General features: G+C 38.3%; 1 protein-coding gene across 9 annotated transcripts in view; it reads right to left on the reverse strand.

Annotated features, from left to right (window-relative positions):
* INTS6L (integrator complex subunit 6 like) overlaps positions 1–17,135 on the reverse strand; it is a 62,563-nt gene that overhangs the window by 26,246 nt on the left and 19,182 nt on the right. For 6 of the 9 annotated variants that reach the window (XR_002519513.2, XM_021932718.2, XM_009198314.3 and 3 more), the window contains exons 3-9: positions 11,432–11,581; positions 10,531–10,620; positions 10,112–10,295; positions 9,724–9,852; positions 7,239–7,402; positions 4,688–4,840; positions 551–683 (exon numbers count right to left, since the gene is read on the reverse strand). Coding sequence is in view for 6 of the 9 variants with exons in the window: in XM_021932718.2 (XP_021788410.1) it covers positions 551–683; positions 4,688–4,840; positions 7,239–7,402; positions 9,724–9,852; positions 10,112–10,295; positions 10,531–10,620; positions 11,432–11,581 (1,003 nt within the window). In the remaining 3 variants the exon portion in view is untranslated. Of the gene's footprint in view, positions 1–550; positions 684–4,687; positions 4,841–6,279; positions 6,363–7,238; positions 7,403–9,723; positions 9,853–10,111; positions 10,296–10,530; positions 10,621–11,431; positions 11,582–17,135 lie in introns of those variants that run through there. The other 3 variants (XR_002519514.2, XR_002519515.2, XM_009198318.3) reach the window with 2 other exon arrangements.

Below are 17,135 nucleotides of genomic sequence, written 5' to 3' on the forward strand. Positions count from 1 at the left end.
AAATAAGGGGAAAATATCTCCACTCCATTTTCATTAGTATCTGAGTAACAGCTTCTTGAATTGTTCCTTTTAGAATCTTGCTATGGAAACCACAGCTTCTACAATCACAGTCATTGCAGAATTTGCTCTGGTACCTATTTCCTTAACTCGCTACTCTGCCTAAAACAGATGCCTCAAGAGCATTTATCTTCTGAGGAGAAACAAGCATAAGCCATTACTCCCACCCCATGGTAGCTTTGTTTTGGTATTTTTTGGCCCAAACTATACAAAAAAGCCAAGTGCACTTCAAACTGGGGACTGGGGGTGGGGCGTGCATTTGGAAGTTGCAACCTGAAGAACAGCATAAGAATCACACACTGAAGGTCAAGCTTCTCTTCTGTTTGATGTAAAAACAACAAAAAGAAGACAAACAAAACAGAAAACAGTATGCAAATTCTATCCTTTCAAATCAGTTTTTTACTGTCATCTACATTTAAAATGCTTAGTCCATTATGGATTTTTCATTTCCGATGTATTTTAAAGATGATTCAATGGCACATGTTTTACTTACCTAAAAGAGGAAGTAAAACTGGGTAGTTGTAAGGCATCACAAAGAGGTTTACACAAGTTAAAGTCGTACTGGCTTTTAAATAACCAAATGGATATCCAAGTTCATTGTACTTTCCACTGCTAGTAACAAATACCTGAGAAGAACATGAAGTAATGCACAGTGATGACAATAAGGATTTTATGTCAAACCAAACCCACAGTAACATTCCATAGCAGCATCTATGGCACAATTTGATTGTAATTTTAAAATAGCAATAGTGTTTTTAGCCTACGGTTACGTCAAAATATATTATACTAGGCCAGACTCATGTACTAGGATTACAGGTGGCTCACACTTACAATCCTGGCACTTTGGGAGACTGAGGTGGAAAGACTGCTTGAGGCCACGAGTTTGAGACCAGCCTGGGTGACAAAGGGAGACCTCATCTCTATAACAAATTTAAAAAATTAGCCGAGTATGGTGGCATGAGCCTATGGTCCCAGACCCTTGGGAGGCTGAGGCAGGAGGATGGCTTGAGCCTGGGAGCTTGAGGCTGCAATGAGTCATGACTGTGCCACTGCACTCCACCCTGGGTGACAGAGCGAGACCCTGTCTCAAAAAAATCATACTAAATATGAATGTTCAGATTGCAATTCTTCTATAAATTATATTAAGAAATGAAACTATACTATGCAACAACCATTCAGAGACCACAGGCCACATCAACGGTACCCACATATTTACTTACTTAGCAAAATGAAAAATAAAGCTGAAATACTGCTAAGAGGAAACGAGCCACTAAAACAAATTAACTTCTCAAAAGAACAAGTGGTAACCAATGCAGACTGCGAGGAAAATAGAACATAGTCCCATGCCTGAAGCATGAAATTACAAAAACAAAGCCTACTTAAAGGATTATGTAAACAGTCTTCATTGTACTATTATTAAGTCTTTGCTCTATGCTCTTTGCTGCCTCCTTCCCCTACCCATTTATTCATTTTTCTTTCAATAAATATTTACGGAGTAAGGTATTATAATAAGCCAGGCACGGGTGCTAATTATTTTGAGGCAGCAAAGAGATACTTTGGGTCAACCTGGAAGGCATTTCTCTTATAAATTATGCTGGTAGTGGCCAAGTGCGGTGGCTCACGCCTGTAATCCTAGAACTTCGGGAGGCCGAGGCGGGTGGATCACCTGAGGTCAGGAGTTCCAGACCAGCCTGGCCAACATGGCAAAACCCCATCTCTACTAAAAATTGCAAAAATTAGCCAGGCGTGGTGGCGCGCTTGTAATCCCAGCTACTCGGGAGGCTGGGCAGGAGAATCACTTGAACCCGGGAGGTGGAGGTTGCAGTGAGCTGAGATTGTGCCACTGCACTCCAGCCTGGGCAACACAGCAGGACTCCGTCTCAAAAAAAAAAAAAAAAAAAAAAAAAGTTACACTGGTAAACATTCAGTGAAGATTAAAACATTGATCTTCATTCCATGTGACTATTTTCTTACTCCTTATTGATTTCCTGATGTGATTCCTGTATCATCAGCCCCCATACAGTTGATATGTTGTGCTGGGGTCCCCTAGCTGGCATGTTTTCTCTGTTCCATGTTCAGTCTTTGGTCCAAACCACCAATATATACTTTTGGAGACCTGGACCTTTACTTTTCAAAGTCCTTTGGCAGAATCGTTTACAACAAAAGTCAAACCCTGACGTTTAACAGAATCCATTTACCTTGCTAGTTCTCGCTACCACCAATATGACCTACCAATTCACTACCTTCTTATAATATTAAGTTATCACTAAGAATAAGTTGTTATAATTTATGTAATGTAATTTATGTAATTTATGACCCCACAGAACATGAGTTGTACTAAAACATGAGTCTACTAGATTTTGTGTCATAATTTGAACGATAATAGAAACAGATAACTACAATAAACCATGTTGGATTTTATTTCCTAAGTGTATATATTAGAAGAGAGGAAAAATTCATCAAAGAAAGATTTAAAAAATCACATGCACAAGGCAATCAAGGGTCAGCTCTATGATTCCCATGAAAGGAAAAGCACTGTATTTTGTTTCTTTCTCTCTTTCTCTTTCCTACCTTCCTTGGCCCCTTGAGTTTTTCCAAATTCCTCATCAGCCACAGATTCATAGATTTTTAGGGTTCCAAAGGATCTTTAGAGCTAGTTCAGACAAAATAAGTGCCTCGTGCAAGGCCACATAGTTGGTGACAGAGCTAGGGTTAGGCTCTGGTCTCCTTTGTGGTTTTGCCAAATTTCCTGGCCACCGGTTCATTTTATTCTTTTTCACTACTGCTAATTCATCACATTAAGAATACTCTAAAACAAAGTAACATAAAGTACAGGAAAGAGGCAAATGACATATTTAAGGGGTTGTGCAGGAGCAAGGACAGTATTTCTTAAGTTTCTTGGAAGAAGGTTTCCAAGAAATGTGCTATATAGAAAAGAGGGGTTATTTTAGGGAAAAGCTATAATTTGTAATTTTATTTGCTTTCATTGTAAAAATGTTTTTCAACCCATAAATTCAAAGGTCATATCTTTATTTTAAATTAGCAATCTATTATCCATATCTCTACATTTCTAGCACTTTTGGGGTAAACTGTAAGTATATAGCTCAATGAATGCTCACTAAGTGAAAGTACATGTGTAAACAGCACACGAGTCAAAAAACAGAACATGGCCAGGCACAATGGTTGATACCATCATCCCAGCACTCTGGGAAGCCGAGGTGGGAGGATTGCTTGAGCCCAGGAGTTTGAGACCAGCCTGGGCGACACAGTGAGACTCCGTCTCTATTTTAAAAAAAATTTAAAAATTAGCCAGGAATTGTGGTGTATGCCTGTAGTCCTAGCTCCTTTGCGGGGGGCTGAGGTGGGAGGATCACTTTGTTTGAGCCAAGGAGGTCGAGACTACAGTGAGCCACGATTGTGTTACTGCACTCCACCCTGGGCAACAGGCTGGACGCTTCTCAAAACAAAACAAAAAACAAAAAAGAAAAGAATGAAAGAAAGAAACAGAACAAAACCAGACATCTCCTTGTGTCGTCTTCTATCCACTACCTTGCATCCCCCCAAGAGAAACCACTATCCCGACTTCTAACAGAGTAAGTTAGTTTTACCTCTCTCTGAAAGTATATAATACAGAATCACACAATATGTAATCTTTTCTGTCTAGCTTCTTTGCTCAGTATTATGTTTGTGAGATTATTCTGTTTCTCGTGCTTTTACATTCTTGCTTTAAGCCTGCTCCTTTTTTTCTAACTAGTTGTAGCATCTTGAGAGAATTTAAGTAGCTTACAGACAACTTGTAGCAATAATCTCACATTTTAAGATAAAACAGATGGCAGTCTGAAAGTGTTCCTTGCATAAATAGAGCCTAACAGTTACTGATTGCTATAGAGTCCTATATATTAATAGAAGTAGAACATATATCTTTACAGTTTAGAAATAGAACATACATCTTTACAGTGTAGGGCTTTTTTGTTGTATCCACATAAAAAGGCTGTGACTGCCATCTCTGAATTTTTACAAATTAAATTCCATAGGTGACTCTATTAACCAATTAGCAAATCCTTCTGGCTTAAGTGTAATACTTGGAAGAGCCAGTGTATTATATCTCTATGCATTTGTCTCATCCAAGTTGCAAAATCCACACTACACACATTAGTGTGATTTGTACTACAGGATGAAGACTTTTATTATATTACACTAATACAGAAATTAGTTTCAGGGCTTATGGTTCTCTGCCTAATCTATCCTGTACTCCCAATCTGTCAAGTTCAAAGTAAGGGCTACACACCTTGTTTCAGCTGCAGATGCCATACCTGAAGTGAATTACATCCTTTAGATTAGGGATTCTTAAGCTGGGGTCCATGGGTAGACTTCAAGGGGTCCCCCAAATTCTCAAATATACATGTTTCATCAGACTCTATTGCTTTAAATGGCAATGTACAGTAGACTAACGATTCATATTAGTCTGAAATTATTTGCCTGGCCCTGTTGCTTATTTGACAGCATTCGTGAGAAACATTATTAACAGAGTCAGTCCAATTATTTTGAGATTAACCTTTGAAGCTTCTTAAAACAATTCCCAGATCCTAGAGTGGTTACAGACATTCGGCTAATAGGTAAGGATAAGTACCTGCCAGCAGGTATGGGGAGACTTTCGTTCCAAGATATACTGGGTTAAGGGCGAAGGTTCAAGTTCATATTTGTCAAAAGGAAGTTTGTCTATTACCATTGGCTCACAATCTATACAGGAGAACCTCACAACAGGATGAGATGTTCGTGGAGGCTAAAACAATTTTTAAAAAAAAAGCAGAAAAAATGGTTAGGTCTCAAAACAAGCTTATACTTCTGACAATTCTGCAAGTCCTTTTATATTTTGTTACATTATCACTGAGATACAGACTACCATTTTGAGAAAGAAGATTACTAGATCTCTAGGAACCACCAATGGCTTCCACGGGAGGGCTCAGATTCTTTACTATCTACTTGACATTAGGAAGAGGAAAGGTAAATTACAACACTCATAACTAAAATTTCAGTGAGTTGAAAAAAACTGTTTTGAATATGTTTAAGAAGTTATTATGAGTCGTAGGATGAATGTTGAATTTCAGATCTATTTTATGACCTCCAAGAATTCCCTGCCCTTCATTCCTTTGTACCATGAGGTTACAGATAGTCCAGATACGTTGGGAATGAAGAAATCCATGCAACTTTCTAATAAGGTAATGAGAGGGCTAAAGCCATGAACAAGCAAGATGAAAAACAGTAGAGGGATGGAAAGGGCAAGATAGAGACTGATAAAGAGCCAGTCACAACGCCAGGGCCCAGATGAATTCTTGCAGTATTGCTAACACCAACGTGTTTGCCTTGAATAGCTGGAGCTGGGGATGCTTTGTGCTGGGCTTGGAAGGCCTGTGTACCTGGGGTACTGGAGCAGATTAATGGAGAAGCCATTTAAGTAACAGGTTTAGCTTGTGTGATTGGAGAGCACCAGAGAAATAAAGGCGAACAGCAAGGGCAACATGGAGAGAGAGGGCCACAGGACAAGTCCCAGAGACAAAGTAAGAAGTGGGTCAGCCTATTCTTATTGAGAAATCTGTAAGGCTAATATGAATATGATAAAATATCTCTGCTTCCTTTATGAAAACATATTCATTTGCCTTTATAATTTACAATTTTAAGATGTTTGGGGGTTGAGAAAAATAGCTCTTAAATGAACTTTTAAAGATGGAGGACAATGTATTACAGTTAAAATGTGGTGTATTTTGTGTGTATATCTATCCATAGAATGGCTGATACAAACAAACCAACAGATCTAGTGTGCTTCACAATTTACTGGCGTGTTTGTGTTTTGCCTCTTCATGTTGATTATCCTTAAGGTAATAGAAGAGAATATGACTGATTAAACTTATCAGAAAAAATAAACAAAATTTAAAAAGAAAAAAAAAAAAGATGGAGGAATGGTAACATGAGCTATGTGTGAATTACTTGTAATGTCTTTTATTCTATTTTGTTTTTTCCCGAGTTAGTTTTAATTAACCTCGTAAAAGGTTTCTGACTCCTTAGATTTGAACAGGTAAAAATGTAATAAAGACAAGAGTGATGACTTGTTGCTAAGAAAAATGAAGTAAATTTGCCATAAAACCTATACTCTGGAGTTTGGAAGGGCTGACGTTTCGCAGGCGTAACACCTTGAAGCCCTGAGGAGAGGAGTGGGACATTTACCCTCACCCACAGCAGGGGCCGAAAGGATTCTTCAGTCTTACATTCAGGTCTTTCATGGCCACTTCTGAAAAAAGCGCAGAAGCCTAAAAGCAGTAATCCAGGAGAAAATGCAATTCACTGTCAGAAATTTCTAAAACTGAGACAGAATATAGATTAACTGAACCAGGAAGATGTTAAATAGAAGAAGTAGTGATTTGTTTGTGTCCCCTCCTGAGCCCACACTAGGGAGATTACTCAGGCCTTCTTACAATTTGGGGAAGGGGAAAGAAGAGAAAAGAGAGAGTGGGTTTCATACCATCTCCCTTATTACTAGACACTGCCCTCCCTCCAAAAGAAAGGCCAATTGATTTGGCACTAGGAGCAACTATAATAGTAAAGTCTCTCCTACCAAATGCAGTGACCAAAAAGACAAGTTCTTGCTTAGAGATTATTTTTTAAATATTGATTAATTACCCATCATTGAAAGGTATATTGCTACAAAAGTCCATTGATGACAAAAAGATGACAAGTAGGAAGAAGTAGAATTTTGAATATGCTTTTAATATGTTCCCAGAACCTATCCAAGGTATAAACTATGTTCAAACTTCCTGAGGCTGTGCATGAAAACCAAGGCCAGTACATTTTAGACATTGTGTTTGCCACATAAATCAAGTCAGCTGCTCTGAAATGAAAACCAAGTAACAGATTATAACAGCATCAAAAACAGCAATGTTTTAACATCAAAAAGGGCAGCTCAAGTGGCAAAGGCAACTGAAGAATGACAAGTATCAGAAAATAAAGGAACTCCTTTGATTTTACGCACAAAGCTAGACTTCCAGTAAGAGATAGAAGGCAAAGGAGGGAAGACTTACTTGTCTGTGGCATAGCATAAAGGCCTCAAAGCTATTTTAAAAGGTTCACTGTAATCAGAAAATTGAAAATCCAGAATGATGTTTACCTTTTTGTTTTATGACACTTACTAGTGAAGGTAAATTCTGATCTGGCCAAAAAGATTCTGGAATTGGCCAATGTCCAACAGGAACACCAGTTTTAGAGTTAGGTCGTACATAAATGAGCTTATGACAACTATGCCATGGCTGAGCAGCAAATGAATTGCTTGGCCTAGATGAATCCATAAGTCCATCTAAAAGTTAAACAAAAGACAAACTAAGGTGTGAATTTCCTTTTACAGCTGCTGATCTTCTTGTACAAATTTTCCAGCTGAAAGCAAAGTCCCAAATAAAACAAGAACAATGATTCATGAAAAATGAAAGAAAAAAAAAAGTAACTCTACTAGGATTTCTAAATGTTCTCTCTAGCAACTCTTTTCATCTAATCTGTCTCTTCTAACCCAACACCCCGCCCCCCACCATTCTTAACCTAGTAAGAGAATATGCAGTTATGCAGAAAACTATGGTAAAACTGGTTTTAAATTTTCTGAGACTCGTACACATAAATTAAAAACATCAAAACACTACAGTTATTTTTCAAGAATTCAATTACTAAATTAGGCAAATGAAATTGTTCACTCCCTGGTATAGTTTTCACATTTCTGGAATAGACACAAATAGATCATAAATTCCATTTATATATTCTTTCTATTTCCAAATACATGAAAAAAAGTGTTCTTTGCCAAACAATTAGACCCAATGACCACAAAGGCAAAATAAAAACTAGCCAAATTCACTTAAAGATATAAGAAATGCAGACAATGTGTATATAGTTGAGGGGAGCACAAAGCAAACACATCAAGTTTATCATGGGTGAATTCACTATGGTTTCTCCATCCACCATCAAAATTCCATGGACAATAGGTGCTGCATAATGCTGAATAATGTATCCTGAATGCATTTTAATGATTTAAACCAGCATATTTCATTTCCTTCCTCCTTCTCCCCCCCACCCCAAATCAGGGCAAGGCAGACTTACATAACCTTTCAATGATAATATTTGTAAAAGATATGTTTTAATGATTTCAGTCTCATTTTTCTTAAATTACCAGTCATTTGAATAACTTATTTAAGCATTACTTTAATCAAGTAATTTCTTTAGACTAGGAGATTTAATGGGTCTACTGTGCACTAGGGAAAAAGACATGTAATGGCTTTGGAGGACCCCCCTTAGGTTGAGTTCACAATTCTGACAATGTGTATTTTTCTGAGGAAAGGGTTCTTCACTTTCATCAGAACCTGAAAGGTTAAGAACTCTGGACAAAGGAGAACTGGAGCTAGAAAAAAAATCTGAGCCATTTACATGACACCAGATCCCACTAGGACTTCAATATGTAAGTTCCCAGTTTATGCTAAGATAGTGAGCACGAAATTTTGGATTGCTAGCAGTATAACATGCCCTTCCTACACAGCTAATTTAAAATAGGCTGTGGAGCCTCAGTCTTTTATGGCAGATGTTCTTAACTTGGAGGTCCAAAAAATCCCTGAGATTATATACAAAATTGTGGATGTGTTAGTTATGTCTGTATTTATAGGGAAAGGAGTCTGTATTTTTTCCAACAGCTTCTCAAAAGGATGAGGAACTAAAGAGCAAAACAACAACAGTAACAACAACAACAAAAGATCAGGAGCCACAGGATCCACTGCTTCAGACAGAAATGTATAGATTTCTGCCCTTATGCATTTGACCCCTTTGTTCTTGGTCAAGGCAATTAAAACATATAAATCAGGCTAGACAAGCACTGTGGTAACAATAATGGAAAATACACACACACACACACACACACATACATACACATGGACTTCCTAGGAGCTCTGTTCGTGCAATGCATTACCATGGTGCTTGTTTAGTTCCCTGATCCCTCTGAAATCCATCTGCATTCAAGTGATCACAAACATCCATTCACAAACTATCTGGAGATTCACTACAATTTAACTTCCCCTATGCAAAAGTCACCCTACTTTCATCAATTTTTGGATGTCAAACTTTCTGTGAAATCTCATTTGGAGAAAAGGTTGCTCAACCCTTAACTTCAAAGTGAAAAAGTGACCGGGAAAATACTAGTGTAGGATCTTAGAGAAGATGAGCAGTTCCTGGATAAACATTCATAATTTCTTGCTGAGGTGCAGAAACTAACACATATTTCATAAAGATGGCTTAGCATATTTGGCACTCACAAAACAAAAACCAGATTATTATTTAAGTACATACCATAGTGAATCTCCAGACATTTTGTGAATAGAGAAGTGAATGAGTCAGTGCAATCCAAAGACTGGGACCAGAGAATATAAAATGCACCAGGAAAAGGAAACACATTCTTAGGAACATCCAACATGAAATTAAAGTTGTTAGAATTTGGCTACCTGACACATATACATAGGTAGTTGTTTGGATGGATGTTTGTAACCACTCAAATGCATGTGGATAGTGAAGACTGTGTCTATAATAATTTATTTAATGTCTTCTCATTCTCCTATATAACACTTTAGGGTTAAAAAAGTTTATCTACTATACCTTCTCCAATAGGAAGTGGATCTGGTCCTGTTTTTTCAAAATTAATAACTACACCACTCTGAACTTTTTGAACTAGAGATTCTAAACATTGATTCAACATTCTTTGTGTTCTCACACAGTAGGAGCGACCTATCCCAGAAGGAAAAATAAACAGCACAAGTTTGATCAAATAAAATATAATTTCATAATATAAGCATTTTAAAATCCTAAAATACAGCTTGAAATAATCATAACTACATTGGCAGCAAGTATCATACCAATGATGACTTTAAGCAACAGAGTTAAAAGGCTTTGAAGGAAAACAAGTAAAGATTGGATATGGCATTTAATGAAAAATATACTCTATGCTCTGAATTTTTCCTTCAGAAACGTTTAATATTGCCAATACCTCCTGTGACTTCACACATCTGTGTGATGGCAGATTCATCAGTTGGTACGCTCCCTAGTTGCTCTGGTTCGGTAGAAGCCACTCCAGGCAAACGCAATACCAGGGCAAATAACCTTTGATCCCAACGAAAAGGTTCTTTGGTTAGTTCACTTCCAGGCAGAGGGGAATTCAAAGGAAGATGGAGCTGATAAGGCAAAAATGTGAAAAGGTTCATCATAACAACCCATATAAAAATGAAGAAAGAATTAAAGGGTTGACTTTTTCTTTCATGTAACTCAATAAAATTAAGCAATCTTTCAAGGATTACCAAGATGGGTGATTTGACCAAACTTATTCTTAACTGGAAATGCCTCCCACAGAAATAGCTACATGTTCCCTGCCATTTAAACAAAATTAAAAAAAAAAAAAAAAAATCTCACCTCTTCTTGAACACCAGCAGTACTTGTTAACTTGTTTCCATCTGTGATGGTAATTAAAATAGATGGTTCTAAAAAAAATGGATTTCTCCCCTAAAATACATTTAAAAAGCATTAGAGCCATGTAAAGTAATAGAAGTGTATTTAAACTTTTACATTTGCCTTGCCAATGATCTCTCAAGAATATGATAAAATTTGTCTGGATAAATAAGGAAGAAATGATCAGGGAATGAAATAGGTGGGAATCAAAATAACAACCCCTGAAGAGGTAACATTCAGTATAAACTGAGAAATTCTTATAATTCAGTAACTCCCCAAACCATTAACATTTAAATACCTCTCTCACTCTGCTTTCCAAGTAATCATAAAATAATATTACAAGATTATACTGGCATTATCATCCACCCTCATGAATCATTCACTTGAGTCAAAATCCTGGCACAGATAGGACACTAGTGACTTACGTGCTGCAACCTGGAGAGTGACTCTGGTTACTGTGAGCACAGACTTTAGAGGAGGAAAGGACAATGGGAGCAACAGCAAATGCTACTCTGCCTTCTTATCCTAGAGCTTTTTCATCAAATTGGGAGGGGCAGAGGAGTTAAGGACACTGAAAGTTTCTTTCCAATTGTCTTGTTCCGATATTTCTCAGCCGTTTATTCACATCATTCTCAAACATCTGATTATCTCATAGTAGACAATTTTAGCTATTCTATTATCAAGCCATATACAAGAACCAAAAGAAGAGGGATTTTTTAAAAGTATATATTTAAAAGGTAATATGAATCTCATTTTTGGAGGTTATGAAAAGTAGCAGAAAACTCAGTAACCATGCCCAATTTTAAATTCTTACCCCAAGCCACCAAAATAAATTAGCTGTACTCACTCAAAATTTTTTTTTTACCTGTCCATAATTGTCTATTCCAGATATTAATCTATTGAGATTTAACAAATCAAATGAGGATCTTAGAGCCTGACCAAGAGTAGTCAGTCCAGAAGCCTGAAGATTTTTTAGTTCGCTCATGAATGTTGCATGATTTTCCTTCCAACCAGCCTGCAAACCAAACATTTACAAAGAATTTCTCAATTACACAATGAACAATATATAAAGTACAAACATAAACAGCAAGTATCAAAACTCTAAGAAATTTACCACTCCTTAACCTAATTCTATTCTATATCTTCACTGATCAGGTAGAACTAAAGCAAGCAGTTTCGGAAAGACCTGCTAGCTCTAATGATCAACTGCAAAGAACTGAAGTCAAAAATACTTCGTCCATTATGGCTGAAGGACTGTGGCTCAAGAGGTCCAGTTTTCTATTCAGGCTCAACCAAACCTGCCAACACACGTTACCCTAGCTTGACATTGATGGTAAGCATGGAGTAAGGGGCAGAGGAAGGAGTAGTTATTTTTTAAATGCATTGTCCTTGGTAGAGACAAACAATTAGTTATACTGACTGTCTGAGCTACATTAATTCTTCTAACCAAGATTCTTCCACCCAAGCAATATTTTCACTTTTAAGCAAGAGTAAAGAGGGAATAATAGGAATAGAGCCACACTTATTTGGATATAACCCTTCTGGCATCTTCAAGCATTCAGAAAGCCCAAGATCTAGAATAAGAGGAGAAAGAAAAAGAAACAAAAAGTTTTGGCAAAGAAGCAGCGTCCTCTAGCCACGCCCAGCAGCTATGAACAGCAGCAAACAACCAAAGATCCAAGGTCAACAGCCAACATGCTGTGATTGATTGCTCTGTAGAATAGAAGGAAGGAAAGGATCGTGCTGACTGGTCTGAGATGGGTATAGAAACAAAGCAGCAAAAAAATGCTGAGAAGAGAAGCTAAAAGAAGAAGGTGGCAGCTAACAGGAAGTCACAGAGGAATGGGCCAGCAAGAAAGAGAGAAGACGGCACAGCTTGGCAACAGAGTGGAACAGCCACTTGAGCCTCGGAGAGCCTGAGAGCAGCAGTGTGATATGCTAAATGCTGAAGTTATGCCAACCAGGCCAGTACAGCGGGAGGTGGAAAACAAGAGCAAATGGTACCGAGATAAACCAAACCATTTGAATTTCACATTTAGCTGAAGGCATATAGTCCATTATCCATGCAACTACATCAAACACTCTTTTCTGGTTTCATGGTCTTCCAGAGCAATTTGGATTAGTAGAATGACTGAGAAGTAAGAAAGGGGTCAGGTTATTGGCTATGAACCCTGTTATGAAATACCTGTGTGACCTTGAGCAAACCAGTTGGCTTATTAGGACCTAAGTTGAAAAGGAGGATGATCTGATAAGCAGGGACACTGTGTAAGGCTGAGAATACCACCTCGCAGAGTCATTCACATCGTAATCTGTGAGAGTGGCACCCCCTAGGGTTAAACAGAACACAACCTGCATAACCCTACAAGGTGAAGGTGATCTTGGTTAAGATTCACTCCAGGTCCAATAGCTGGCGATTCTTGTGAAATTAAAGATGTGCTTAGCTTGTTGTCTTTTATTTTAATATTCCTAACATATCCTATAAGTCGAAGCATTTAAAAGTTAAAACTTTCCAGGTGCTCTTTTGGTCAAATTGTATATATATGACTTTTAGCACTGGGAATATAGGGAATGAGAATAACTCTTTATGGCCCAAGGAAAATCTTATTGGACTAGATAAACTAAACTTTAGTGAAAAGGAATCATTATGGTTTAAAGTGTCCTTTCAAATACCTGGAACTATCAGTAGTTGATTATAAATCATACAGAATTAGGAAGTTAGATTTCTTCTTTGGGGTAGAAAAGAAAGGTGTACATTTGGGTGCAGGAGAGGATCAATTCTTTCTTGTATTTATTCAACAATTTTTTTACTGACAAACTATGCTATACTTGGCAGAATGCTACGTGCTGGGGATATAGAGAGGAATGAGCTCTTGAGGGGTTCCTGCCACAAAGGAATAAGAGATGCATTTATGGAGACTGAAAGAACAAGTGACCAGAGAGTGAGGGAAGGCTTCTCACTGAAAATGGGACATTTGAGAAAGCCTGATGGGATGAAGTGAAGATCATGAGACTCACTGATGTGAGGGGTGGAGGGGACTGTGCAAGAGAAGAGAACAGATAAAAGGATAGGACTTACTTGAGAACCACCAGTAATCTGATTATCATTGCTCTGGGCACATGGCAGGAGGCAAGGCTGATTAAGATAATTTGGGTTCTGACTATAAAGTGCTTTGTACACCATGCTCAGCAGACTGGATTTTATCTGCTGGCCCTGGGAAGAACTCAAGGTTTTAAATCCGGGGAGTGGTATGATCAGATCTGTATTTCACTAAGATCTGTGCTGGTAGTTGGAGAATAAATTGTGGGGTGGAAGGGAGGCTGAAGCTTGAGGCAGGGAAACTGGTTTGGAGACTGCTGAAAGAGCTTATGAGAAAAGTGATGAAAGCCTGAGTTAGGGCAGTGGGGATGGAGAGGATGTTGCAGATTAAAGAAGTATTTCAGAGGAGGAGTCCTAAGGATTTAGTAGCTAATTAGAGGGACAGGTGAGAGAGAAAGGGTCATGCATTATGTTGAAGTTTCTGGCTTTCCCAAACTTGTAATGGTGGGCAGGGGTCCTTTACCCTGAAGCCATTATATAAAATTGATTCTTGTTTTTGGAGTTACTTCGTTTAGCAATCTTATTTCCACACTGGAAACAACGGTTATATATCAAATTTGAACTCCTGAAGGGCCATGTGGTAGTTCAAGGTATAATTTTAAAAAACTAGTGGACTGTTTGGTTTGGTAAAGGGCTAGGATAAGATTTGGGTACCACTTTATGACTCATCATGATTTAAAATAATGTGTCCTGATTGTTAGTGGTGTTATTCATCAATCTGTCTTCAAATTTTCCTTTAGAATATGGAATGAAAGCATTTTACAAATATTAATAGTTTTCTTCCTTCCCCTCCCTCCCTTTTCTCCTTCTCTCTCACTCTCTCTCTCTCTCTTTTTCTTTCCTTTTTTTTTTGAGATGGAGTCTCACTCTGTAGCCCAAGCTGGGGTGCAGTGGCACGATCTCGGCTCACTGCAACCTCCACCTCCCAGGCTCAAGCGATTCTTGTATCTCAGCCTCCTGAGTAGCTGGTACTACAGGCGTGTGCCACCATGCCTGGCTAACTTTTTGTATTTTAGTATATTCAGGGTTTCACCATGTTGCCCAGGGTAGTCTTGAACTCCTGAGCTCAGGTGATCCACTTGCCTTGGCCTCCTATAGTGCTGTGATTACAGGAGTGAGCCACTGTGCCCGGCCCAGATATTAAAAGTTTCTGTATCTAAATCTCTGACATTGTTTTTAGGTTAATTCCTATTCCTTGCAATGAATTGGATGATATGGGAAATTTTTAATGCCACTCCTACCTCAGTACTACAAAGTACGTAGGCTACATTTACTACCAAGAGCAATTAACTCTTTGGTAGGGGTCCAGCTCCCTATATCAAGAGAAGAACAAATGTCCCTACGTCCATTGCGCAACATGCTGAAGGAAAAAAGGCCCACAGATTTATTGAAGTATTTAGAGAATCTTATTAATGTGATAAATTTTTTCCAAAAAGATAATTATAAAGAGATAGTGAGTATACATTAAATTACTTTACTCCAAAGATATTGTATTCTTATGTTAGTAAAAACCTTCACTCCTGATAATAACTTCCATACATTCTTACAGAACTTTACTGTTTACCAAGCACTTTCACACTTCACATTGGTTTAGGACAACCCTATAAAATAGGCATGGCATTAACATCCCTATTTTAACAGACAAGGAAGAAGTGAAACACAGTTATGTCTTGTTTATGTGGTGGCAAGTCACATTCTACAGCTGCACTATCTGATACAGTAGCTTTTAGCTACATGTGGTTATTTAACACTTGATGTATGGTTAGTTTGGATCAAGATGTGATATAAGTATAGAATGCATTTGGCATTTTGAAGATGCAGAACAAGAAATACCAAAATCTCATTATTTCTGTACTGATTACATGTTGAAATGATAATGTCCTAGATATTTTTGGTTACACAAAATATTTTAGTAAAATTAATTTTACCTGTTTTTACTCTTTACTATGGCTAGTAGAATTTTTTAAATTATGTGTATGACTGGCATTGTATTTCTATTGGACACTGATGTTCCTAAAAGACCTGAAGTTGAGGTATGAGAGCCTGGCCTTAAAAGCAGCAGACAGTAGACACACTACAGAATCCAAGGCGGGGTAAACAGGAAAATCAGTCTGATAGTTACATACAGGACAGCCTGGAGGAAGGTGAAGCTGTAGTCAGAAGAAGCTAGGAGGTTTGAGGCCAGGCGCGATGGCTCACACCTGTAATCCCAACACTTTGGGAGGCAGAGGCTGGCAGATTGCTTAACCTCAGGAGTTCGAGACCAGCCTGGGCAACATGACAAGGCCCTGTCTCTTCCAAAAATACACACACAAAAATATAGCCAGGTATGGCGGTGCGCACCTGTGGTCCCAGCTACTCAGAAAGCTGAGGCGGGAGGATCACTTGATCCCAGGAGGTGGAGGCTGCAGTGTGCCATGATCATGCCACTGCACTCCAGCCTGGGTGACAGAACCAGGGCCTGTCTCAAAAAAAAAAAAAAAAAAAAAAAAGAAGGGGGGGGGGGAGGGGGGGGGGAGGAGGAGGAGGAGGAGGAGGAGGAGGAGGAGGAGGAGCAGCAGCTAAGAGGCGTGAATAGTAAGTCACACCTAGGGAATCAAGACCTGAATTCATATGGAAATACAGATGAAAGAGTTAAATGAGAAACATGTGAAACAAATAGGACAGGACTTGGTGACAGAGCATGGGGCCAAAGGACAGACAGTAAAAGATGATTACAAGAGGCCTAAAGAATGGAGGTTTAGGACAAAGGAGTAACTTGGGATGGGTAAAATCCTAAGCTAAGGGTTTATTATCTTCACAGGTCAAATTTTAAAAGTCTCTCCGAGGTAAAATAATCATGATGATGACTAAGGATAGCTAATATTTATCAGTGCTTATATGCTAGGAACTCACTTATACTAAGCATAGCATGTAATATACATCCTTCTTACATGAACCTCACAGCCACCCTCTGGGTAGGTGCTGTTATTATCTCCACTTTATACATGAGGATACTGAGGCTTGGGAAAGCGAAGCAACTTGTCCAGGCCAAACAACTAGGAAATGGCACAGCCAAGATTTGAATCCAGATAGCCTAACTTCAGAGCCTACCAATTTAAACCACTCTTCCACACATTATGGATATCGGCATACCTCATTTTACTGTGTTTTGCTTTATGGCACCTCACAGATATTGCATTTTTTACAAATTGAATGTTTGTGGCAGCCCTGTATTATCAGTGCCATTTTTCCAACAGCATGTGCTCACTTTGTGTTTCTCTGTTACATTTTGGTAATTTTTGCAATATTTCTAACTTTTTCACTATTATTATATCTTTTATGGTGATCTATGATCAGTGAGCTTTGATGTTACTATTGTAATTATTTTGGGGCACCATGAACCATACCCATATAAGATGGCAGTGAACTTAATCGATAAATGTATGTGTCCTAACTGCTCCACTGACCAGCTGTTCCCTATCTGTTTCCC

The sequence above is a fragment of the Papio anubis genome, chromosome X, assembly GCF_008728515.1.
Source record: "Papio anubis isolate 15944 chromosome X, Panubis1.0, whole genome shotgun sequence".
NCBI lineage: Eukaryota > Metazoa > Chordata > Mammalia > Primates > Cercopithecidae > Papio > Papio anubis.